The sequence below is a fragment of the Plectropomus leopardus genome, chromosome 23 (assembly GCF_008729295.1).
Source record: "Plectropomus leopardus isolate mb chromosome 23, YSFRI_Pleo_2.0, whole genome shotgun sequence".
Classification (NCBI taxonomy): domain Eukaryota; kingdom Metazoa; phylum Chordata; class Actinopteri; order Perciformes; family Serranidae; genus Plectropomus; species Plectropomus leopardus.
In genome coordinates this window covers 932,596-959,510 of record NC_056485.1, presented here as the reverse complement: position 1 = coordinate 959,510, position 26,915 = coordinate 932,596, and the positions used below count along the sequence as shown (strand labels likewise).

At 40.3% G+C, this 26,915-nt stretch overlaps 2 protein-coding genes across 2 annotated transcripts in view; one reads left to right on the top strand and one right to left on the bottom strand.

The window, feature by feature from the left end:
* LOC121962382 (cGMP-specific 3',5'-cyclic phosphodiesterase-like) overlaps positions 1 to 41 on the bottom strand; it is a 17,067-nt gene extending 17,026 nt beyond the window's left edge. The window contains exon 1 of the mRNA XM_042512643.1: positions 24 to 41. Coding sequence (XP_042368577.1) covers positions 24 to 41 — 18 coding nt within the window. The remainder of the gene's footprint in view (positions 1 to 23) is intronic.
* A 201-nt stretch (positions 42 to 242) lies between these two features.
* The window catches only part of LOC121962381 (cGMP-specific 3',5'-cyclic phosphodiesterase-like), a 52,967-nt gene continuing 26,294 nt past the window's right edge, over positions 243 to 26,915 (top strand). The window contains exons 1-7 of the mRNA XM_042512641.1: positions 243 to 471; positions 6,100 to 6,634; positions 8,113 to 8,286; positions 17,162 to 17,251; positions 19,522 to 19,590; positions 19,961 to 20,050; positions 20,513 to 20,650. Of these exons, the coding sequence (XP_042368575.1) occupies positions 374 to 471; positions 6,100 to 6,634; positions 8,113 to 8,286; positions 17,162 to 17,251; positions 19,522 to 19,590; positions 19,961 to 20,050; positions 20,513 to 20,650 (1,194 nt within the window). The 5' untranslated portion in view covers positions 243 to 373. The remainder of the gene's footprint in view (positions 472 to 6,099; positions 6,635 to 8,112; positions 8,287 to 17,161; positions 17,252 to 19,521; positions 19,591 to 19,960; positions 20,051 to 20,512; positions 20,651 to 26,915) is intronic.

Genomic DNA, 26,915 nt, shown 5'->3' with positions numbered 1-26,915 from the left:
GTCTCAAAGGGCAAACAAATCACAAATAGGCTACCACCCATTGGGATGTTGGAACGCTGTGTCCTATACTGTCTAATATTTAATTAATATAGTAGTAATAAAGGTGGAAAGAGAAGAGGGGGTCTATTGCTGCTCGCTCTCTCTCTCTCTCTCTTTCTCTCTCTCTCTCTCTCCTGTCCTTCAGTAGTCGCTTCACCAACGAGGAAGCGCACAGTCAACGCTTTATGATCCGCGCGCACCGACCCCGAGCAGCTCTCTTCTCCCCGAGCCTCTATCTCTCTCTCTCCTTCTCCGTTTACATTACTCGTACCGTGTCCAGATGTAGCCGGTAACCGGAGCGCACAGCGGGAGACTGTGTTATCGCGTTTGCGCCATGGAGGACTGCTGCTCTCCGGAAAGCGAGAGGATGGAAGCGTGGCTGGACGACCACTTGGAGTTCACGCGCTCCTACTTTATCAGGAAGGCGTCCAGGTAACGGGGGACAGTAAACCCCGGGTCACTCTGTGCGGCTGTTGGCTGTTTGTGTGGAGGTTTCACATGGATTCTGGTGCAAAAAACTCCATGTTTGCTTTAGTGTGAAGCCAAGTAGAAAGAGATGAATGTCCTCTTCTAGTTTACTGCTTAATGTGGAATCACTTTGAAAGGCTGTAAAGCTGCTCTCATCACATCTAACAGTAAAAAACCTCTCGTGCACGACTGTGAGTGTTTCAGGAGCATTGTGTCCGTGCTCAGGTGCTCTACTTGAACAGCTGCTCTACTGCTCTTTGATTGACATGCTTTCTCTGTCTCTCCCTCTCTCTCTGCCTTTCGCAGCCACTTCCTCCCCCAGCTCAGCTCTTTTTCATTTCACCCTTTCGCCACAATCAGGAACAGCTCTGAGAGCTGCACAGGGGCCTTAAATGATTAACTTTTACTGCTTCCAATGATTCCGTTTAATTCTCAGCATGTGCTGTTGGTGATAATTATTCAAGCCATCCACATTGTACCATTGGCATGTATGAGGTACTTATCCATAGAAAGTATATCAATTTAAAACCTGAGATGACATCAGTTATGAGCCCTGAGACAATTTGTGCAATCAAAAAAAAAAACATGGGAAAAGGCAACAAGTAAGTTGGTAAGAAATGCTCCACAAATTGCAAGAAGTTTGTAGATTTAGAAAATTATTTAAAAAAAGAAAGCTAGGGACACATTTTAAAGGGAAAAAGAAAAAAAACTAGGGACAACTGTATTTATTATTATCACAATTAAATATTTAATTTTGTTTTAGATTTTTAAGCACTTTCCCAGGTCATTTCCCAGTTGGTTTTTTTTAACTTTCCTTTTTGCTTATTTTTAAAACAAATTTTCAGGGTTTTTTTTGTACTTTTTTTTTTTTTTTACTAATTTCTTGTTTTTTGGGAGATATTTTTTTCTTTTGTTGCTCTTTGCCTTTTTCTTATGTTTTTGACAGAAATCAAGCATATTTGCTTAGGTATCAATATACATGGAGGCTAAGCAATGTACTGCTGTGGCAGGGTCAGCAACAAAACATTTTAGCTACCTAAATTTTTTTTTTTTCATCATCATTTTAAGTGTATGCTATATTTAGCATATTTTAATGCTTGACTGTCTTAATGTCAGACAGTGATTTTCAACTGCAAAATTAAGGTGTTCCATTGCTCTTCACTGATTTAACATCACTGAACACAGGAGCTGCTGGTCCACCGCTGCCTCCATCAGTTTGTGTTTTTGAGTGACTTCAGTGTTTAAAATGACTAGTTCAGACTCACCGAAGTCACACAGTAACACTAACTAACTAACTGATGGAAGCAGCAGCAGACCAGCAGCTGCTGTGTTCAGTGATGTTAAATCAGTGTGTTGGCATCCCAATTGAAATGAGCTGTCTGACAGAAAGGACAAACAGGAAAAATGCTCTCTATACAGCACACACTTAAACTGATATAGATTTTTTTTCAATTGGGACTTTTTTTAGGCAACTAAAATACATTTTGTTGCTAAGCCCTCCGCAGCAGCACATGGCTGAGCTCCCATGTCAGACCCCAGACTGCTTCTCTAAACTGGGGAACTGACATCTACTGCATACATTACACTGACTATTGATAACTACATCAAATCTGAACTATCCCTTTACGTCCATTTTCAAAATTCATAAATGTTATTTGTATGATGTAAGACAGTCCCTAAACATAAGTAAAGTCAACTTTGTGATGCCACAGGGCAGAGCTACTCGGCTTGCTTTGCATTGGGGCCACTTTTGTGAAATGACAGGAGGCCAGAGGCTATCCTTAGCAGCCCCATACATGTTTCTACATGTTTTCAGGATTTTAGTATGTTTGTAGGATTTTAGGACATTTCTGAGATTTTAGGACGTTTCTAGGACTTTAGTATGTTTCTAGGATTTTAGGGCATTTGTAGAATTTTAAGACATTAGGGACTTAGCTAGGAACTCAGTTGGGAGTTGTGGGGAATCCTCCACTGGCACTGTTTTATGCACTCTGGCACCTTTGGCACCTTATGTATACTAAAAATACAAAAACAATTCCCAGTGTGTAGCACTGTATTTTTGGGTGGAATCAGAAAATGGTTGGGGGGCCATAGGTTGAGTGTCCCTGTCATAAGGTCCAAAGTCTGGAGCTTCTCTATAGATGATGAATGGTCAAAGATGTTGTAGATAGCACCAGAGTATATAGTTACATTTTCTGTTTCAGAACTGAGAATACAACAAAAGATTAAAGCTCATTTGGGGATAAAAAAGATTCTGCAGGACCAGAAAAATCAGGCTCCCATTCATTGTCTACGGAGCAGCTCCACACTTCATACTTGATGAGATTTTCCTCTCTGCTTTCTGGCTTTGAGAGAGAGTGTTCGGGGTTCACAAACATTGATTGAACTTCCCAGGCAATGGAAAATACATATTGGAATTCTTAATTTTGGTTGTGTTCCCCTTTAAATAACTTAACTCTGTTGTAGCCTTCTCATTTTAGACCTCAGACAGCGTGGGTAGGAGCAAATTAGCCAGTTAATTTCTTATGCAAACACAGATTCCAAATCAGTCTTTTTAGGCAGTAGCAGCTATATAAGGGATTTTTGCAGCAGGCATTTCATCTGAGCATTTCATCTGCCTGCCAGCACTCCATCAGGACACTCTAGGTCTGTTTGTTTTAGTGACAAACCCCTTCAGACCCATTTATCCACTTAAACCACCATGGCAACCTCACTTAGTTTTCTTTTAATCGAGTAACTGCAACACACATTATCTCAATCCCATCTCCATCTCAAAATGTTTTCCATACAAAGCATTGTCCGAGGCCATATTTTCCTCTAATGCTGTTGCTGACCGCACTACGAAAAATACACAAAAGACAAAAAGAGCCTCAGTGCAAGAGGATTGCACACATCAGCCATTGTGCCATTTTGGTTGAGAGGCATTTCTTAGAGAAGTATTGATTCAGCCACACCTCCCCTGGATACATTAGGGTGAGCTCAGTGGGGAGGCTGGAGGACTGAACCTGACAACCTTTGACACTCTGCAGGCTGATAACAGCCTTTCTCTGTGGCTGCTGGAGTTTTATTTGCCTGGCTCGGAGCCTAAGATACCACGGTTAATTTCACGGCCTGCGCCTGTTAGCGTCTTTCCTTCCGCTCAGGTGGACAGAGCCTCTGACTGCTACTGTAGAGGAAAAATGAGTCACATGACCTTGTTTGAAAACTGTGTGCCAAATTCAAATGTATAATGAAATAAAATGCGGTAAGGCTCATGCTGTCTGCTGTCAAATTTTTATTCTCCTGCACAGGGCTGTATAAAGATATTATATCACACCAAGACATGAGACTGTATTATCATAGATGGATATATGAAGTAGAAGTATGTAGATGAATAAACTAATTGGAATTCTGTGGTGAAAGGTCAATGGTTAACTTCACTGTGATATTGTCTGTCTCATTCTTGTGAACACCATTTCTCAAGATCACCTTGAGGGACGTTTTGAAAATTTGGCTTAAATGTCCACTTGGGCTCAGTGATAATATGATTAGATTTTGGTGGTCAAGACCTTGCGTCCCTCTCATTCTCACGAACACAATCTCAACAAGGGCTTGAGGGAGTTTCCTCATATTTGGTACAAGCTTGGACTCAAGAATGAACTGATTAGGAATGGATAGTCAAAGGTCAAAGGCCACTGCAACCTCACAAAACACCCTTCATTCAAGAATTCATATACTAATTATGATAAAATTTCACACAAATGTAAAATAGGATAAAATAAGGAAGTTATGACATTTTATATTTGAGAGGTCAAAGGTCATCTTCACTGTGGCATCATAATCTGCATAAAACACTTTTCTGGCCATCGTGTGAGCCAGGAAAATAACAGATCTTTGGAAAATGGCTGAAAATGGCAAGCAAACAATAATAACAATTATTTCATAACCCAGATGATCAGGTTTTGGTGGCGCGCCACAGCTCTGCTGAGTGTCATTTCACTTTGCAGCATAAATTAGCTGCACAAATTGTTTTGTTTTGGTACAGGAAAAGATGAGATTTATGTTCTTGTGGGATTTTGGGGGCTGAGTAGTAACACAACTCTAATCACAGTTTGTGTGGTTTGGTGTTTTAAATATGTGCTCTCTTCTGACTGTCAGGATAAAAGGTCTCTGTGTGTTAGCATTGTCATTATGCCAGAGGTTATTGGCTTATAAAATCGATGTGACAATTTATACTTGATGTTTGTGATAAAGTCATTTTATACATTGCATGTGGAACAAGCTGTGATATAGCGAGTGTATTTGATATATCTCCCACCCCTATATAAATGTGATGAGCGTCAATACTTGCCCTTACTTTCAGCTTTTCAAACTAATCAATACAGAAAAGAAACCCACAAAATGTGAAGAAAAATGTGCAAGTGCAATACTTATTTTAAGCTTGTCAGACTAATGAATACACAATACAAACCCACAAAATTTTAAGAAAAGTAATATTCTCACAGCTATTTTCCCTATTAAACAGTGAATTACAACTGTACACTTTTTATGTTTTACTTTTTTTCAATCACTGAAGAACGAATTACTTTGTTTACTCATCATAAAACACACTTCATTCAAAACCCAACAAAACAAAATAAAACTCACTCAAACCGTCTTGTTGGTGAGTCCACTGCTCCAACAATCACCGGGATTTATTTAAGGATTATTATTTAAGGATTTATTTAAAGTTCCGGGCCCCTCCCCTCCCACTCTTTTTCCCAAATAAATCCTTAATTCACCAAGTTGGATGTAAAAATGATGCTGTTATTGTCTCTGCCCTACTTTCGGCCGGCTGTTTACAGTCCTGTAACTTCTCCCTCCACCAAATAGGTGTTGCGGTGTCTTTTAGCTCAGCTGCCTGTTCCACCTACTGGAGCACAGAGACCAAGCTCTGGTGGTGCTGTGCAATACATACAATCAGTCTCATACATAAAATGTGGGGACAGCCAATGCTGATATTTTTTACAAAGTCTGCATATTGCCGACTAACTTGTCTAAATGTGTTATATTTCTACTCTTCGTCACATTTAACTATGTTTTTCAGAGGCATCTACATAATGTGAACATAACAGAGCACAATATAAAAATGAAATTGTAATTTCTTTTAATGACATATTTATGTGCTTTCCTAATTTACATAGGCAGTACAAGCCAGAGACAGGTGTACATTTTGTTAGAACTTACTACCAGAGGAGTCACTCACATATTAATGAATGCCAGACTACACACATAGATTTCCTTGTGCAAACACGTTACATACACATACGTTCTGCTCTGTTTCATGAATGAGACCCAATGAGTTTAATAGAAGGAGGAACAATGGTATTTATGACAGTATTTAAAAAAATATACCTTTGGGATTTCTAAATACTTATACTGATATACTGTAATACCATGATAAGCCCAAGCCAATCGTGGATTACGTGGAATTTAAGTGTCAGGTGCTGTTATCATTCCTGACTCTTCACCTACATTAAATCTGTAACAGTTAGAAAAACAGATGTACAAATACAGTACTTTCTGTTACAATATGGCGAAGCATCTGATGTAGTTTGTTCTTTATTTCAACAGGGAAGTGGTAAATGCCTGGTTCGCTGAGCGTGTCCACTCCATCCAACCGTCTGCCTCCAAAGAAAATCCTCCACAGCACCGGGCCCACCAGTGCTCCTCAGACTTTGGTCCCCCCTCTGCCTCCACCATCTGCCCACCTACCCTCAGCCTCCTGGAAAACCGCTGCCCATCCCCGGCCACAGTCCCCAGCCCAGCCCCCGGTACCCCAACTCGCAAAATCTCTGCTTCAGAGTTCGACCGCCCACTCCGACCCATCGTGGTGAAAGATTCGGAGGGCTCTTTGACATTTCTGAGCGACGCTGACCGTGAAACTGTCCCCCTGAGAGGCTCAGTGATGGGTGAGGGTGGTGTTGGTGGGGTAGGTACTGGAGGTGGATGTGGCGGGGCAGGTAGTGATGGCAGGGGTGACCGCTGTGCCAGGCTGCTGGAACTGGTGAAGGACGTGTCAAGTCATCTGGATGTGACAGCACTCTGCCACAAGATCTTTCTCCACATCAACGAGCTGATGGCTGCGGACCGCTACTCACTCTTCCTGGTAGGAGCGGGCAGGGCTGTGGGTCAAACTATCAGTCTAACTGCTTTAACTGGAGCAAGAGGAAGTGACACATATGGCTCTTCAGTAAATCAAAGTGCTGAGAAAACATATTTTTAAAACTTATTACATTCTCACATCTCAGCTCTCACTCAAACTACTAATGGTTAAAGCTCCAGTTATTCAAAGTCTATAAATAGTTTCATCAAATCATTTTTCAGTCATTTTAGTGCCAGTTTATATTTGCCAGCAACTGTTTTGCATATTTTATATGATGTGACCTGCACATATTTAAAACAGTTACCTTGCAGACTCCAGCTCATTTCTCGGAAAAACAATAAGGCCATGTCTAACACACTCTCATCCCAACTCCTCACATGATGCTGCTTTGCAGTGGACTGCCACGTCTACATATTGCACTCTAGGTATTCTGTGTCTGCTGTTGACGTTCTGAGATGCTGATACCGTAATGTCAACATAAGCACATAGTGGGATGACACTGCACGCGGCTATGTTTAGGCAACTATAGCACCTGGCAACCATGGCTGGGACGTCAAAAAAAGCACATGTTGGCACAGATGGTTAGGTTTAGACAAAAGGAGCACATGGTAAGCTGTAAAAAAAAAACCTCATCACTCTCAGACAGGGAGCAAATGCATATAAAAGTCCAGGGTTTGCTGGATCCATCCACCACCCTTTCCACCTACTCTATAGGGACCTTAGAGCTCCATATATTATATCGTTACAGGCAGTATTTCAAATTGATGCCGTCCAATGGCGTATTATGTGGACATGACAGATTCTGTCTGACTGTTTTTTCACGTGATGCTGCCCGTCTGCATAACATGCTGCTGTGCATCTATCAGCGTATAATAACACCACAAACAGTTCTGTCCGGCCACATTCACAGCTAATGCCATCCAGTGGTGTATCCTGCAGATGCAAAAGGAGGATTTTTGTCAGGATCGTACACCGAAAGAACTGCAAAAGAAGAGCTGTAGAATAGGGTGATTATTCTCTGGGGCCTTAGACACTGTGAGCCAGCCCTGTAACATCACACACAGTCATTTGATGTAGAGTGTATGAAAAAAATATTGATTAGTGCAGCTTTAAATGACTTTGCTTTACTTTTAAAGATAGATAGCTAGATAAATAGATATGTTTGTAGATAGATAGCCTTTATTGTCCCATAGGGAAATTTGTTTTCACAGTCTGTCACAACATGTAACATATAACATAAATCACACAATGCGCAAACACCATAATTCACCCACCCCTTCCCAAGCAATATATTCATATTTTATGGTGTCTTTTGTTCTGTACATGTGAAAAACAAATTATCAAATTCCTCCTTCTTTAGATTAGTTTGTGTAAATAGATTATCCGCCTGTTCTTGTACTCTGTGTTTGTGATGTAGGCCAACAGTAAGGGGCAAAACTAGATAAGTTCTTGGTTTAAATCTGCTGTGTATTTGGTCTCAGGTGGGTGAGGACAGCTCCAACAGGAAGTTCTTGGTGAGCCGTCTGTTTGACGTGGCCGAGGGATCCACACTGGAGGAGTCCTGCAGTAGTTGTATCCGTCTGGAATGGAACAAGGGCATTGTGGGACATGTAGCTGCCACGGGGCAGCCGCTAAATATCAAGAATGCTTATGAGGTGAGGATTTCACACGCTTGTCCCTTCATTCCTCTTCATCATTACATGGGTCAGTGTGGATGCTGGGGAAGCCTGTGAGGAGAAGCTCTCTCTTTCTATGTGTGTATGTGTGTGTGTGAGAGTGTGTGTGTGTGTGTGTGTGTGTGTGTGTGTGTGTGTCTGTGTGTTGTGTGTGTCTGTGTGTGTGTGTCTGTGTGTGTGTGAACCAGGCTGTTTGCTCTGGGGTGCATTTAATGTTTCGTGCTGACGGAGCACAGACTGCAGGGGACAGGAGGGGGAGCAGAGAAGAGCAAGTAGGTCAAAGTGCTCCTCTGGTGCTCCTTCTCCACACACACACACACACACACACATTTTCACCCTGACAGTTTCAGCATAGTGACCTTACGTGTGATCGGGTTTCACACAGTATCACTTTCCCACTTCAATTAATGATCGAACCAACCTAATTTAAATCTGTGATGTGGTTTATATTTCTCTTTCACAGGGACTTTCCAACACAGAAATTCTCCTAAAAAAATGAATTGGAATTTCCGTTAATGTATATTTGAAACAATCCTGCTGCGTTAGAGATGCTGTTCGGTGTATTTTTAACCTTTAACAGAGCTCTCCGTCTTTATGTTAAGCAAGGCTAGCCACATCCTGACCCCAGCTCCGAACTTAGAGAGAGAGAGAGAATGCAATAAAAGTTTGTTTTCTTAAAGGCTGATTTACTCCTTTAACCATTTAAAACCTGAGCAAATTGGCTTTTTTTTTCAAAAATATGGAATAAAGGCAATAAGCAACTTAACATTAAATGGCCCCAAAAATAGCAAAAAGTAAAGAGTCACACGATTCAAAAATTACATAAAAATTAGCAACAACGAAAATAAGTTAAATGACCTAAGAAAAGACCTGAAAAAAATTGCAAATACAAAATAAATATATTCTGCGATATAAATTTATAAAATATAAAAATAATAATAATCATGAGAATGTTTCTCTCTCTCTTTATCTCTCTCATATATATATATATATATATATAGATGGATGGATAGATAGATAGATAGATAGATAGATAGATATAGATATAGATATATATAATTTGCTAATAATTATCTCTCTTTTTCATAAGGAATGTAATTGATGTCGAGCTTTCAAAGGTTTAAAAAAGGTTTGAGAAAAAGTTTAAATTTTGTACCAACACCTTTGAAGATGCATGGTTAAAGATTGTCTCTGCAAATACTAGCAGCAGCGTTTGTAGGAGATGCTTACAGAAGCGTCCTCGAGAGTAATAAAAATAAGTGCCTTGTCTATATTTGACAGAGCTGCAGTGTGTTGCACAGAGCATATCAAGTGTTCTTGCTGCTACTGTTTGCGAAATATAGGTACAATATAATTATATTGTATTTTATTTATGTATACTTGTAATCTATTTTTAACTGAACTGAAGCTGACTGAAACAGCCACAATTCTCTAATCCATGATGTTGGCTGGACTTACAGTTAACAGTATTAATGTTGTCTGTTATCTACAGCACAACAAAGTAGAAAAATAACAAGAGAAACAGTTAAAGAAAAACACACAAACAAAAGAAATCATTTAACAACGTATCCTCCTCGTGTACTTGGAAGGACAAATATGACGGACAAAATAAACATATCAACAAGTCTACAAAAGGCAAAATACCCTGCCTCTGAAATGGTGTGGTATGATGCAGTGTGGAGGATGGAGCAAAACCAGGTTGGAGCCATGACAGCTGGAACGCAACACAGCTGTGCCTGGTGGTTTTGTCTCTCCTGGCTCCTTCACAGTCAACATGGTGGCAAAGATCCTGAAAATGGGGACTAATTTTATGGTATCATGTCTATCTTTAGAGGATCATAACACATCAAGAAGGAAAATCATCAATCTGCAGGTGCTTTAGTTCAAAATATGACCAAACTTTTTTAATAGTTTTTGAGATAAATTTTTGTGAATTTTGAATCACAGCAACCAGAAATCCTTGAGGATACAGTGATATACATGCACACTGAGTGTGAGGCTGACTGGTCCAGTAGTTTGTGAGATTAGCTGCAGACAGACACATACACACACTCTCACACACAGCCAAACACATGTGGGCCTGTAGGGATAACAGCAGCTGATCAAATCTTTTCCCCTCTTCCTCCAGTCCCAGACTGGATTTCAGCATTGTGACCTCTGCAGATTGAGCAGACTGAGTGACCTCTCCAGCCGCTCCTAACTTGAATTTAAATAAAACTCATCTGATTCTGTTCCCTGATTAATTCTTCAAATCTGAAAGTGAAAGACATCTGATTGCAAGGATGGCATGGAAGGGACAGGCATGGTTTTAGTGCGTGTGTGTGTGTGTGTGTGTGTGTGTGTGTGTGTGTGTGTGTGCGCGCGCGCGCGCATGTGTACGTGTATGTGTGTGTGTGTTTGGCTGCACACTGTGTGATCTTCCTCTGGGAGAGTTATGAGTGTCTTCAAAAAGAAGCAGATGTGTGTGTAATGTTTGTGTGTGGGGGTGGAAGAGAGAGGGGGGGGGGGATAAAGTTGTGATGAAATACATGTGTTTTGTGTGTGGTCATCTGTGTCTGAACAAAGAAAGAGAGAGAGAGAGAGAGAGATTGTGTGTGTGTGTGTGTGTGTGTGTGTGTGTGTGTGTGTGTGTGTGTGTGTGTTCGCCTGAGTGACGTCATCGAATGTGCAGAAAATATGTCTTTTTCGACAATGAATTTCAATATGACTGTTCTCTGGTGAGCAGAGAGTTCTGCCAAACACATACACCCTCTAATATTTCAGACTGGTGTGTTTGGACAGTGGAATGTTACAGCTCTACTTCTCCGCTGTTAATCAGTTCAGTGAAACATATTTGAGGGATTTTTATGATCTGTTTTTGAACTCGAATCAGTGGAAGTTTACCCTTTGAAACCTGGAGCAACCTCACTTTTCTTGTGCTCCTTTCAGATGCCTTTCACAAGTATTTAACCAATGAGCCCTGAGCATATTGATTTCTTTCAAAAACATGGGAAAAAGGCAATGAGCAAATTGGTAAGAAATATTGCACAAATTGCAAGACATGAGAAGCAAAAATGATTTAAACGCTAGGGTAAAACTAAAATATATTTGTCATAATTACATATTTAAACTTTGTTTCTTGTCATAGTCACTGTTGTGCCGGTTATTAAAAATTAGTCACTAGTTACAGTCACTAGTTACCTTTCTGAAAGTATTTGAATTATTTTACCAATTACTGCATATTAAATTAATTAATTACATGGTAAAGTAACTTTTGTGCTACTTTGAAATATTCAGTCATCTTTTTAGTGCACACAGCTGTATTATTTTAGTATTTCTGTGCGGCAACAATAGGGGTGGGGGAAGACAACTCACACATTTGATCTCTGATTGTACCCTTTGTCACTATATTGATCAGTGTTGAGAAGTTACTTTTGAAATTGACTGGTTACAGATTACTTGCTACTGTGCTGAAAGGTAAAAAGCACTGTAATGACTTGAATTACTTCATCAAAGTCATGTAACTGAATAGATTTGATCATTTTTCTAAGAAATGCCCCAAATTGAGCAGAAAAGCTGAAAAATGCCTGTAAACATGTTATGCCAAAACAAAACATTCTAGCACATCAAAAAGATGCAAAGCAACAGCATGAATGTTTTATTCTAAATGTTAACTTTTTATCCCAAAAAACATAGTTGCATGTAACCCCTCTGCAATCAGCAACATTTTGACTAGTAACTGTGATATGATTTCACATTGGATTGACCATGGCTTAGAGGAAGAGCAGGTCTTCCTGGAATTGGAACGATGGCGGTTCGAGCCCCAGCTCCTCCAGTCTACATGTGGAAGTATCTGTTTTTGTGCAACATACCAACCCTCAAATTAGTGTGTGTGTGTGTGTGTGTGTGTGTGTGTGTGTGTGTGTGAATGGTTACTGAGCAGCAGGTGTCACTGGTAGCCTCAGCCACCAGTGTATGAATGTGTGTATGAACAGGTCAATGTGACTCGTGCTTTGAGAAATCAAAAATGACTAGAAAAGTGCTATACAAGTGCAGGTCCATATATTATTTACAATATTCCCAGTTACTGTAACTGATTATAACTACATGTAGCTTCTCAAAGTAAGTACGAGAGCAAAAAAACACAGTAGATATGTTCTGATAGGCTTGTATGTTTGTATGTTCCAAAATGTTGTGAAGTAGAAGTATAAAGTAGCAAAAAAGTTAAATACTGATGTAAAGTACAAATACTTTAAAAATGTATGTAAGTATGTTGTTCAAGTGAATGTAATTAGTTAGATGCTGCCATTGCTAAGGACACTGTTGCAGCTCAAGATATGACCACTGGAGAGTTGTAGTGTAGGTTTCTCCCCCCATGGTGAAGCATGTAAGGGGAATCCCCTCATTTTGGATGATGAATTTCATGGCTGTGTGACCTTACATCACAACACCCATAAAACCCGGGAGACTGGCTGTGTTTGTTTGCTATGATCAAGAAAAAAGTAACAAAAAACGAGCCTATATAGATTTCAGTAATTGTAAATGCGCTATTTGAATTTTAAAAATTAACATTTCTAAGCAACTGCCAAAACTAGTGGAATTATAGTTATGTTTTATTTTTAACATGTTACCTTGCTGAGAGCTACTCTGCTAATAGTATTATAACTCTGAATGTGTCACAAAAATGTTCATATGTTTTGGAGGTTATAAGTCAGACAAATATTGAGTCACCTTAAACCTTTACACTACCATCACATTAATTATAAAAATTGACAATAACTGCTTTTAAATTTTTGTAGTTATACCAAGAACCTTTTTGTGTGTGTGAGAGAGAGAGATTTCCTGCTGTGTACCTTCCTCCTTTGAAAGCCCTGTCATCTGGTTGCCTGCCAACCACAAGATGATAATGATGATGGTGATAATTATGAGGATGATGATGTGAGTGGAAGAAAGAGAGAGAGAGAGAGAGAGAGACACGTGAGATGAGACAGAGTGAGAAAATGACAAATCGAGAACGAGAGTGGCTGATTGGATGGTCAACCTGCATCCAATTAGCTTGCTGTGTGCGTGTGTGTGTGTGTGTGTGTGTGTGCACGCGTGCGTGTGTTTTATCCCAGGTGAATGCATGTTTTTGTTTGGGTGTGTGTATTTTGCAATGACTCACCTGCTTTGCGTGTGTGTGTGTGTGTGTGTGTGTGTGTGTGTGTAATTCAGTATTGGTGTGTATGCAGTAAGTTTGAGATAATGTTGTGCACTAACTGACTCAGTTCATGCAATATCACTGGAGGTTATCTGAGTGTATGCTGAAGACTCTGTTTGTGCAAATGTGTGTGTGTGTGTGTGTGTCTGTGCGTGTGTGTGTGTGTGTGAGAGAGAGAGAATCTGATACTGCTTCCACAAAGTTCATCTGCGTCATCTGTGGGACTACCCAGCCTTCTGATTGGATATTGGACCTCCCATTAGTCTGTTCAGGATTACATTGATTTCAGCAGCGTAATGAGAAACAAACCCCCTCTGCCTGTTTACATTAGTTCAGCCCTCTGTGGACTGGACTTACTACAAGTATGGCAAAAGCCTGGGCCAAACCAATCTACAGAGAGGCCCGGGGAGGTGATGTCCTTATCAATGCATGCACTGTGCTCCATCCAAAATGCTGTTTTTGGGAAAAAATATACAGGACTTATCTATCATTCACTGAGTTTTGCTTTAATTATATTTGAAGATATTTTATATTTTTATATTATATTTTTTACTTTTTAAAGATGATAAAGTAACCTTTGTGGGAAGGTATTGTTCCCACACTGGAGTGAGGTTTGCTGTGGTGAAAGGCTGTTGTTTCTTGTGTCTGCATGTTGAAGAGGTGTGCGTGGGGCTGTAGTAAGATGACAGTTGTTTTCCCAGTCAACAAGCTTGGTAAAATCTTGTTGTAAGTTCATCTTACTTAAAAAATCTAGTAAACTGATTGTCGTGATAAAAGTAGGTAAATTAAACTAATATCAATTAAATCAATTTTGAATCATTTTTAGTTTATGCCTAAATGTGAAGTTTACTTATAATTTTGTTACATAATTTTGTGAAGTGCTGCAACATAAAAATGGAAATTACCTTGTTTTTTCTAAGTGTTTGCAACTTCAGTAAAACAGCTTTGTCTGACTTAAGCTGATCATGACAAAGAGGATTTTGCCAATGATGAAGTCAGGAGATCTGTGAGCTACAAATATGAGTTTGCAACCAGCAGAATTACAGATATATAGCACAGTAAACTTAGTTTACTAAGGTTGGTAAAACTTAAAAAGATAAAGTTATTATCACTTGTCCTTTTTAAGTTGCAGCAACTTCACAAAATTAAATATAAGTAAATATATCTATATTTCAAGTTAATTATTAGATGTAAAGTGAACTTATTTTAAGACTAATAGTTATATTTTCTTAGCTTTTTAAAGGTAATCTGTCTCCTAGATCTTCTAAAGTAAAATTAAGTTGTCAAATTTACAGTGAGATGACAGTTGTTGGCTGGAACTGAGTCCAGCTCTGTCTGAAATCGAGGACTGACAGTTTAAAAAATTAAGAGTGGTCAAGCTGCCACAGTTATGCAAGAACAGAATGACTGACAGGCCAGTGTTTAGTTTAGTTGTAGAATTAGCATCTATAGTTCTTTTTACACAAAGATGGTGCTTTATGGCTGCACGTCCCTTCGTTATACATCCTTTGCATTTTTAAACAAACAGGTTCCATCTGGCCATCTAATAACACCATGATCATTTCTTACTGGCTGCATTCTCAGCTGGTGAAGTCCACCCCTGGACACCTTCTGTGTCATGCAGACACAGAAGGTGGCTTTTAGTGTCGCAATCTCAGGCCAAAAAGCAGTGTCAAAGCAGTGGTATTTGACAACTTAGAAATGAGGAAGGGCTGTGTGTGTGTGTGTGTGTGTGTGTGTGTGTGTGTGTTGTCTTGTTGGTGTGTCCGTGCGATGTCATGGACAGGCAGGGGAACAGGTAAATCGTAGAAAGCAGCAGGAACAGAGGTTTGTGAAAACTTTTCAGTGGTTTCCATCTCTTATTTATTCAGTCTTTCCTTCAGACTTGTGCAGACAAATTAAGATCGGTGTTTTAGGGCCGATTAGGAGGAGACGGAGGGTAATTATTGATGGTGCGTCATTGCATCTGGCCGGTTAAGGAGCTGAAATTACTGCTTTCACCCGGGTGTTGTGTTCCCATCAGTGCTGATCGGAGCTGAAGGCAATAAAAACCTGTGTCTACTGCAGAGTCATTTGACCCGGGTGTGAATGCTGATAGTACGCATCCAAAAGCATGATGTTAGTGGATTTTTTGTGCAGTGGGAATGAGATTTTACTCAAATATGAATTTAGGAAGGCCTACTAAAGGTATAACCCTGAAAAAATTAGATCATTTCTGAGTAGACTGTTACTCTGAAATCAGTTTGGTGTTCCTAATCTGTTCATGTGTTCACACACGCGCACACACACACACACACACACACACACACACACACACACACACACAGAGTCCCCTTGAGTTTGGAGGAGAATGGTAATGGACAGAGAAAGGCCAAGTGTTTAAAGATCAGCCTGTGGGTGGGAGAGTTGCCAAATGAAGGATATAGTCCTCTAAACAAAACATCTCTCCATCCACTGCTCCTTACCTCCACATTTACGCACCAAAGAAGGTTTTTGCCTCCTTTTGATTGATACCAAGCACTAAAAATACTATGTAGGGCTTTGTTTTCGAGAAGAATGGAATTTTGTGTTGCATAATGTTGATAGCTGCATGCGTGCTGCTACGACATTGTTGCTGTAGTTCTAAAAATGTCTTTACTGGAGCTGATGATGCCAATACTTCTTCAAATGGTTAGGTCCAGGCCCTCATTTACTGTTGCTACCCCTGTTCTCGGGTGGCTTTTTTTTGTTACAGTCAGGAATTCCCTCCTTCTTATGCTCTCATCTTTTGGCTCTGATTTTAACAGTGTCAGCTTTCACTAAGGTTCTGGGTACTTTTCCAAACCCCAGACCTGTTATTTCCAAGACCTTTAATTCTGTATTTTTAAAAATAATGCAACTTAGGTTAATTAGAATATCACACACAGGTTACACACTGGTTAAATGTTGACCTTGTTTCACACATAGGTTACAAACTGCTTATGCATACTGGTTAAATTTTCACCCTGATTCAAACTACAGCATAATAGACCACTCAGTAGATAAACACAAAATCAAGATTCAATTTACTGATGTGAAAATCATATTCAGCTACTTTAAAAGAGTGTGCGTGTCATTGAACTTTTCACCTCTGCTGTGTGCTGTTAAACTTTTCACCTCTCCTGTTTTCTTCACACAGAAAGATGCAGCTAGTCAAGACCTCATGCCAAAAAGTTACTCTGACCTTAAATCTCCTCATTATACCTAGTCATTAGCTTGGTTTTTGCTCTCTTAAATCATTTTAATTATCTTTCTTATCTTTATCTTGGTTTTTGCACACTTCAATCATTTTCATTATCTTTCTTATCTTGCAGCTGCTCCTTTCATTCTTTTTTTTCAGACTTGTATGTTTTGGTTCTGAAAAAATTCTCAATAAAAACACCATCCTCCAAACTCTTTAATTGCCAAGTAGCTGTGACTGCACATTTCTTCAACATATGGAAAAATTCAAAGCTTGACACGTCATCAGGCAGTAGATGTTTAATTTAGATCATTTAATGTTTTAGTAGGTATGTACCAACAATATCAGTGGGAATTTAGGCATTGACCAGACTACATATGATAATTAAAACCAGATATTAAATTGTATGTTTTACCGTATTGGAAACAGTTCTTGTAACTTTAAAGATAGGACTTAATTCTGCTTTGCCTCCCCAGGACCCCAGGTTCAATGCTGAGGTGGACCTGATCACAGGGTACAAAACCCAGAGTATCCTTTGCCTTCCCATCAAGAACCACAGAGATGAGGTAAGAAAATACACGCTTAAACAGTAAACTATGTTCTGCTTAAAGTAAAGCTTATATTTGACTACTTACAGTAGGTCTGGTGGTATAGAAGTTACCCATAAAGTACAGGGAATTGTGGTTTATCTGACAGGCACCTTTGACTTTTTGTTTGTCAAGCTGAACTTGAGGGAAGCATGAACGAATTAGATTTTGGTAATCAAAGACCAAGGGTTACTGTGACCTTGTGTGTGTCTCATTCTTGTGAACATAATATCTGAGAACGCCTTGAGGAAGTTTCCTTAAAATTTGGCACAAACATCCAATTGGACACAGCAAGAGGAACTTCACGGAATTCCTTCATATTCGACTCAAGAATAAACTGATTAGAATTGGTGGTCAAAGGTCAAAGGAATTTTGTCAAATTTGGCTCAAACGTCTACTTGGAGTCATGGTGGTCAAAGATCAAGGCTACTGTGACCTTGTGTCCAGGTCGTTCTTGTGAGCAAATGCCCACTTGGACTCAAGAATGAACTGCTTAGAATTTGGTGATCAGGGGAAAGGTCAAGGTCACTGAGACCTCACAAAATACACATTTTAGCCATAATTCAGGAATTCATATTTGGCCAGTCTCAGACAAAAGATGACCATCATGAAAGACACATGGCTATATCTTTGGTCGTGGCTCTAAAGCGGTGGTCCTACGTCCTAAGTGAGAGAACTTTAAGGGTGGCCATTGTCACAGCCTTGTGATCAAAGACAGCCCAGAATCAAATTCTGACAGTGTCAGAAATTTGGAATGAACATGACCAACCAATAGAAATACAGCATGAGATGGTGCACTGATCAGTGAGACTCTGAGCTCTTGTTGCAAAATTGGCATGCCAAGTTGGCTGCTTTTCCCCCACCACGACTGCATCCACATTCTCCTCCTCCTCTTCTTCACTTTTTCTCACAAAAATGCCACTATAGCGAGGGCTACATTTGTTTATTTACATTTGTCCCTTACCACGACAGTGGCGCAGAGAGTTTGGACCCTGGAGTGAGCCATTTTACATGATGTAGTACTTCCAGCAGCCACTGGGTGGCAGCGAAGAGGAGACAAATTCCATGTCTTTGTGTCTTTGTGTATATCACTTGTAGACCAAACCATGTAAATATCAAGTAAATCCAATGATAATTGTCCCTCAAGGCTTACTTCCTGTTGGCAGTAGGTGGCGCTATTACGATAAGTGAATATTGTCATACAGATGTGTTTAGGGCGGGACCTTTATCAAACCTATGAAGTTTTAGGCAGATCGGACAATGTACACCAAAGTTAGAACAATTTACTTTTTTACGGCGAGACATCAAATTGTATGCCACGTAAAAATTTTTCACAGACCTATGATAACTTTTCATCACCAAGGGATTGAAAATGGACAAACCACTTTTGAAATTGATCAGATTATTCTGTAGGACAAGATGGCAAAACGCGAGGCCCGAAATTGCCAAAATGAGCACAAAATTCAAAATGGCCTACTTCCTGTTGGGTTTGGAGGGTGGGTCCATAGGCTTTTATGTGCGTCGGGGCATGATAAATAAATGTACTAAATTTTGTAATCTTAGGTGAAACTGGCCATCAGGGCTACACGTTAGGGGGCACTGTGGAGCCATTTTGCCAAGACCGTTTCCAAAACCATCAAAATATGAAATTTTTCACCAGGCCGGATGTGCTTATGAAGGTTCATGAGTTTTTGAGCATGTTTAGACCTCCAAAAATGCGATTCATTTGCATTCCAAGAGGGTCCTTGCACCAGTCGGACCCTAATAATAATAATAATACATTTTATTTATAAAACACTTTTCACAATGCTCAAAGTTTCATAAAGACATTAAACTTGATGTTGTACCCAAGTTTATTAGATCCATGTCACAAACTTATAAGACTGCAAAAATCTCACAGTCTGCAGGAGGATTTACAGGATAAAATGATAAGGTGATGACAATTTTTTTTAATCCAAAAGGCCAAAGGTCAATTTCAATGTAGCATCATAAAGTTAACACTAATCTTGGGTGTCCACCTTGAAACTGTGTTGATTATAGAGATCTTCTGTGCTGCCGGGGGGAAGATGTGTGAAGCATCCATGCTTTCACAGACATGGATGTAAATTGTATGTGCAGCTTGACTGGTGCGCGGAGGCATACAACTGAGAGGCAGTAACTCTAGTTTCTAGAGTTAGATTATAAATTATAAACAAGGTCTAATTCTCATTTACACTTCTGTTGTGCTTTTTCCATCCTATCTATCACAGGTAGTTGGAGTGGCGCAGGCAATCAATAAAAATGGGGAGGACGGTGCGTTCACTGAACAGGATGAAAAGGTTTGTGAAGTTCAGTGCTTCACCCATGACAGGCACATTTAGTCAATGTGTCGAAATTCGGAAAGATAGAAAAATGTTGAAAGATGTTTAGCTCTTGACTATAGGCAGACGCATCATTTAGTTGCCTTGACTAGTGTGTCATAATGTGTGTCTCTCAGTTACACTGAACATACAACTGTCCTTAACCTCAGTCCTACTTTCTTACCCTGTATGAGTCCTTCCTTATATCATCTGTCATTTTCCTCTCTTCTCCTTTTCCTTCCATTATTTAGCTTTTTCCATGCAGTCCTGTCTTGTCTTGTTTCCTGTAATTCATCCTGACTGTTCTTTGTCCTTGGTGCTCACATGCTGTTCTGCTCCTCTCCATCAGGACTTCTCAGCCTATCTGGCCTTTTCAGGCATCGTCCTGCACAACGCTCAGCTCTACGAGACATCACAGCTGGAAAACAGACGCAATCAGGTGGGTGTGAATGTGTGTCTCTGAAGGTGTGTGTGTGTGCGTGTGCGTGTGCGTGTGCGTGTGCGTGTGCGTGTGCAGAGACACAACTCAGAATGCTAAATGGTAAATGGACTGTACTTGTATAGTGCTTTTTTGATCTTATTGACTCAAAGCGCTTTTACACTACATTGTCACATTCCTCCATTCACACACACATTTATACACTGGTGGCCAAGGCTACAGTACAAGGTGCCACCTGCTATTCAGTAATCACACACACGTTCACCCTCCAGTGATGCGACATCTGGAGCAATTTGGGGTTCAGTATCTTGCCCAAGGATACTTCGACATGTTGCCCACAGGATTGAACCACTGGCCTTCTGATTAGAGGATGACCCGCTCAACCTGTGAGCCACAGCCTGGACATGATCTTATAATCATAATCATAATCATAATCTTCTGTGTGTGTGAATGTGTGTGCAGGTGTTACTGGATCTGGCCAGTCTGATCTTTGAGGAGCAGCAGTGTCTGGAGGTGTTACTGAGGAAGATTGCAGGAACCATTCTGTCCTTTATGCAGGCCCAGGCTTGTACTGTTTTCATTGCTGACGAAGACTCCATGGTCAGTACACACACACACACACACACAAACACACACACACACACACACACACACACACAAAATTACCACAGATTTCATTGATGAGTGTGGTCTGAGCAAGGGAGCTGGAGGTAGGGGGCAGAGAAGCAAAGATGGTCTCTAGTTGGACTTATTTTACCTTTTCACGTGCTGCACAGTGAAACATTTTACAAAAAATGAATCATCATGATGTTAAAATGAGCAACTGCCTAAATAACTGAAGAGCAAATGGACAGAAAGCTTTTTTGTTTCCCTTGATATGAAATTAAATGAAGTTTTACTGAACTTTAAATGAAAAGGCCTTTTCAAGAGCATTATGAGTCATGTCACACAGACCTCAGACAGCAAGTGGAAATGCAAAATTTCTCTTCTGTAAGTTGAGAATTTTTTTTTTTTTCAAATTGTTTTTTATTGAATTTTCAAAAGACTGTAGTGACGAAGAAACAAAACAGTTTAAACTAAGAGCAGGTAGACACAATTGCATGGATACTATACATGGATCCCATCTCCAGCGTCATTTGTAATATATGTACATACATAAAGTACTTCTTCAAATTCACTTGTAAAGTATTCTAAAAAGTCACGCCAAATTTTTTTAACCTTTTTACAGAGCCCTGAATTGTGCATCTGATTTTTTCTAGCTTAAGAGACGCCTTCACCTCACGGACCCATCGTGAATGGGATGGGGGTGTGGTGGATTTCCAACCAAAAAGGATAATTTGGCGGGCTAGTAATGTTGAGAATGCTATGAAGTCTGAGTGATGTTTTGATAGCCCGCTGTTGCTATGGGTAACCCCGAATACTGAGATAACTGGATCTGGCTCGATTCCTTTTTTACAAATATGAGAGAATGTATTGAAAATCTCTGACCAGAATGTGTGTAGTTCTGAGCATGTCCAAAACATGTGTCCCAGAGTGGCAGGGGCCTGGTGGCATCTAATGCAGTCTGGATCTTAACCGGGGTATATCTGGGCCAGATATTTCAAACATTCATCAAGTGGGCAAGGTTTGTGAGGGAATGATGAAAAATATGTACGAGTGAAATTGCGTATTTGAAGGTACCTGAAGAAGTGGGGCTGAGGTAGGTTGTACTCTTTAACAAACTGGTCAAAAGAGCCAAACAATCCATTAATGAATAGGTCTCCCACACAATGGAGTCCCTTCCCAAACCATATCTGAAAAGCTGCATCTAGCAAAGAGGGTCTAAAAAGGGGATTGGCGATAAAAGGCATTGACACCAAAGCTTGCGTAAGGCCAAAGTGTTTACGAAATTGGGTCCATATACGTAGAGTGCCTCTCACAATTGGATTGTCTGTATGAGCCCCCACTGCTAATGGTAATGGGCCACACAACATAGATGCTAAGGAGACTGGTGAACATGCTTGTTGTTCCATGAGAGACTAAATTGGACCTTCCCCTTTCACAAAGGTATTGTACCAGACAGTCACTTTATGAATATTGGCTGCCCAATAAAAATATAAAAAGTTTGGCAGCGCTAGACCTCCATTTGTTTTGCGTTTCTCCAGTACAGATTTCCGTACACGTGGTATAGTCTTATTCCAAATGAATGTGCTAATATATTAATCTAATTCTTTAAAATATGATTTCGGCAAGAAAATGGGAACTGTCTGGAATAAGTATAGAAATTTTGGTAAAATAACCATCTTAACTGAGTTAATACGACCAGCCAGAGATAATGGAAGCGTTGACCAGCGATTGGTATCCTTCCTAGCTTGATCTATAAGTGGTCTAAAGTTAGATTTAAGAAGGTCTTTATAATGGCGTGTTACCTTGACTCCTAAATATGTTAGTGGACCAGTTGTGACTCTAAATTCGCATGAATCAAAGGACATCGCCAATGCTTTACTATTAATGGGGAATAATACACTCTTTGTTAAATTGATTTTATAGCCTGAGGCCAAACTAAATTGTGAGATTGTGTCCAGGCACTTCGGAATAGAATTTTCAGGATCTGATATAAAAAGCAAAAGGTCATCCGCATATAACGAGACTTTATGGACTTATGGATTTTAGAACGGTCAAAAGAGGGTTGCAGGACAGTATTGAAGTATCCTCCTAATATCAAGTGGTGTGTGCCTGACTCTGGGATGCAGCTAAACAGATGCTTATAGAAATCAGGGCTGTCCCAATTAGGGGCATAGATATTGACTAAAACCACTGGAAAATTATACAACCTGCCCTGAACAATAACAAAGCGCCCATTTATATCAGCTACTACTTTTGAAGATATAAACTGCACATTCTTCCCAATCAAGATAGCTGTTCCTCGACTTTTAGAGTTAAATTTGGAATGAAAGACTTGTGATACACAACCTCTTTGTAATCTGGGAATATCTGACGTACGTAGATGTGTTTCCTGTAGAAATATTACCTCTGCCTTAAGTTTCATCAAGTGGGAAAATACTTTGCTTCGCTTTACGGGGTGATTGAGTCCCCTCACATTCCAGCTTACAAATTTTGTTGATGTTCTACTCAACCCATCTAGGGAGGCCATGGGAAAAGGGGACTGACTGATGTCCGGAAAGATTCACCCAACAATAGATCCACATCTCTAACCCTGGGGAGAAGGGGGGGGTGGAGAGAAAGACAAAGAGCAAAGCGAGAGAAACAAAAACAATAACACAAAACACATAAAGAACCCCTAAAGTAACGCATAACCCCAATTGCTGGCCTCTCCCTAACTGAGAGGCTGCACCCTCCCTCCCTCCTAAGCCATTATGAAGAAACCTGTTCAACATCTTACCTATCGGGGCTACGTTGAGAAATTTTATATAAAGAGTAGACAGAACAGTATCTGGCCATGTTTTAATGTAAATACGCTGTCCTTCACTTTACTGAATCACACTGTTAAAGTCCTCTGTGGGAATTAACATTAGTTTTGGCTTGTCCTTCTGTGGGGCGTCCAGTGGCTGAAAATCACACACTGACACACTGACACACTTCACACTGACACACAGAAAACAAGCACACAGGAAAAGGAGGCAAATTAACAGTCATACGCCGAGGGAGATTGATAGATGAGCTGGGTTACAATTTTCCCACATCTGGATAGGTGTGAAAAATCAACCCATGTCTGAACAGCAACTCTGATCTGCCATTTGTATTGAATGGATGTTTTGATCCTGCATTCAAAGAAAATCTCTTAAAAACAACCACATGTAATACACATCCACTTGTACACAGAAAACATTAAGACACTACAGCTAATACACATGTTTTTGTTAATAAGCATTTCAAGACTTAGTATGTTAAATCAGTGTATCTCAGGTGTCACTTTATTGGCCATTGACTTGTACTGGTTATTTTCAGAGATACAGTAATTATTTGGGGGTCAAAGGTCACTTCAACCTCGTGTCAGTCCCATTTTTGTGAACGCCATACTTCAGGAATGCTTTGAGAGAATTTCTTTAAATTTGGCACAAACATCCTCTTATACACAAGGATGAACTGATAAAATCTTGGTGATCAAAGATCAAAGGTAACTGTGACCTCTAACACATGGGTTGGTCTGTACTCAAACTCAAGAATGCAAAGTTATGGCAGTATTTACTGCAGTTTTTTGCCACCCAATATGGATGTTTTTTTTTTTAAGTGACCTGTTGCTGTGTTTCCACTGGGGATAGGGCAACAAAAAGCAGATGCTTTTATGCCACCATGACAGCAATAGCCATAGCTGGAGGCATTGTGTTTCTGAGTTGCCCATCCGGCCGTCCATCCCATTCTCCCCAACATGACACCTCAAGAACACCTTGAGGGAAATTCTTAAAATTTGGCAAAGACTTTCACTTGGACTCAGCGATAAATGACTTAGATTGGTCAGTGTTACCTTGCATCCATGTCATTGTGAACATGTTATCTCACAAACACCTTGAGGGAAATTATTTGAAATTTGGCACAAATGATCACTTAGACTTAATGATGAACTGATTAGAATTTGGTGGTCAAAGGTCACTGTGACCTCACATAACATGTTTTGGCCATAACTTAAAAATGTTTATGCTAATTATGTCAAAACTCCATACAAATGTCTAATAAGATATAATGATGAATATATTCTGGCCATTAATCAGCATTGTATCAGGAAGGAGATATTTAGTCACATACTGAATTGGTGACACTGATCTGTAAACTGTGCTAATTGTAGAGATCTTCTGTGCTGTCAGGGGGAAGATGTGTGTGAACCTGTTTTGAAGATTTACAGACATGGATGTAAACTGTAAGAGAAACTTGACTGGTGTGCAGAGGCATACAACCACGAGGCGGTAATGCCAGGTTACATAGACATTGCTGTGTTTCCAGCCAGGATTGTGCTCAGAAATTGGGTATTTTCAGCCAAAATCTTCCTCACCCTAAGACAGTGGCTCTTGTCCCTAAACCTCGCTACATGATAAGCATAGCCTTGCTGAAATGTAAAGAAACTTAAAGTTTGAACATATAAGCTACATAATAACACAAATGAAACATGTCTATGGTCTGCAGAAATGTACAATACCAATATTTATTCTGGTGTTGAAATGCTATTCCACTTACAAATAGTAGCTGACAATCCCTGCATAATATACCTTAAAGTTGACCTTGAGCAAATTTTTGTTCAGATGCTCTTGGCTGTTTTTGGGGGGGATTTTCTATTTTCAAAAAAATTATATTTTGTTAACATTTTTAACATAATATGAAGGTTTAAAATCCACTTTTCCTTAACCATGTGTGAGTGCCATTTAAACCCAGTGAAAGGCACAAAAGAGAAAATCAATGCTTTCCTTCTGTTCTTGCTGTATTTATGGAGTAAGTGGAGTGAGAGTGCATGTCGGTCAAGATGACAACAGCAAATTAAGAGATCGGCCATAGTTTTGGACCGCAAACAGCAGTGCTTTAGAGGGAAGGTGGTTATTCGGGCTGATTTCATGAGGAAAAAATTACAGAGCTGCTGTACGTGCAATAAGACCATCCACCCAGGAAATAGAGGGTTTCTGTTAAGTTAGAGCCTTCCTTGTCTCGGAAGAAAGAAGGTTTATTACAACTTGAGTATAATTGGTAGAGTTTTTGACATAATTTCTACTGCTACAGCCAGTGCCACTATGAAATATAACCATTTACACATTTGCATATATACAACTATAGAGAAAACCCTTTATGAGATGTTGTCAGCCTCCATTTTTACAATACAGGAAACAGTATAGCGCCCACTTCCTGTTCACAAATTCTTATACGACAGCCAAACATGGATCTATTATAAATCTGGATGCAGCTGTGGGGCTGGGACCTCAGTCATTCCTATGAGAGCTGCTCAGTGGCGCATGAAGCAGAGAAAACTCTTTTTCCGAGTTTAGAAAAGTGTAAAACACCCAGATCTACTGGCCCATAGAGCATGTGTAGAAGTGATTAATGACAGCCAAACGCAGCCGAGTGTGGCCGAGTGTACCCGAGCATTGAATCCCACTCACTGGCTCGCTCACACAAGTTACCGGAGTCGAGTGCTCGAAGCGAACAGCACTCGTTCATGAGCATTCCTCTTGTAGTAGCTTAATTTATTAGAAACAACAGCTAATCTGCGTTACAACGACAGTGGTGCTGTCGGTTTTAATATCTAGTGTGATAATCAGATAATGGTATATTTATCTCTCTCTCTCTACACACACACACACACACACATATACATACAACTTATCAGGGAATCATATCGTAATCACGACCGGAGAAATTAAATTAACACAATCAAAAAGTGTTGTGCCCACAAAAATATAACAAAAGGTGGTCCATCCATCCATTTTCTTCCGCTTATCCGGGGTCGGGTCGCGGGGGCAGCAGCCTAAGCAGGGAAACCCAGACTTCCCTCTCCCCGGCCACTTCGTCCAGCTCTTCCCGGGGGACCACGAGGCATTCCCAGGCCAGCTGTGAGACGTAGTCTCTCCAGCGTGTCCTGGGTCTTCCCCCGGGCCTCCTACCGGTGGGACGTGCCCTGAACACCTCGCTAGGGAGGCGTCCTGGAGGCATCCTAATTAGATGCCCGAGCCACCTCATCTGGCTCTTCTCAACGCGGAGGAGCAGCGGCTCTACTCCGAGCTCCTCCCGGATGACCGAGCTTCTCACCCTATCTCTAAGGGAGAGCCCAGCCACCCTACGGAGGAAACTCATTTTGGCTGCTTGTACCCGTGATCTTGTTCTTTCGGTCACTACCCAAACTCGTGGCCATAGGTGAGGGTAGGAACAAAGATCGACTGGTAAATCG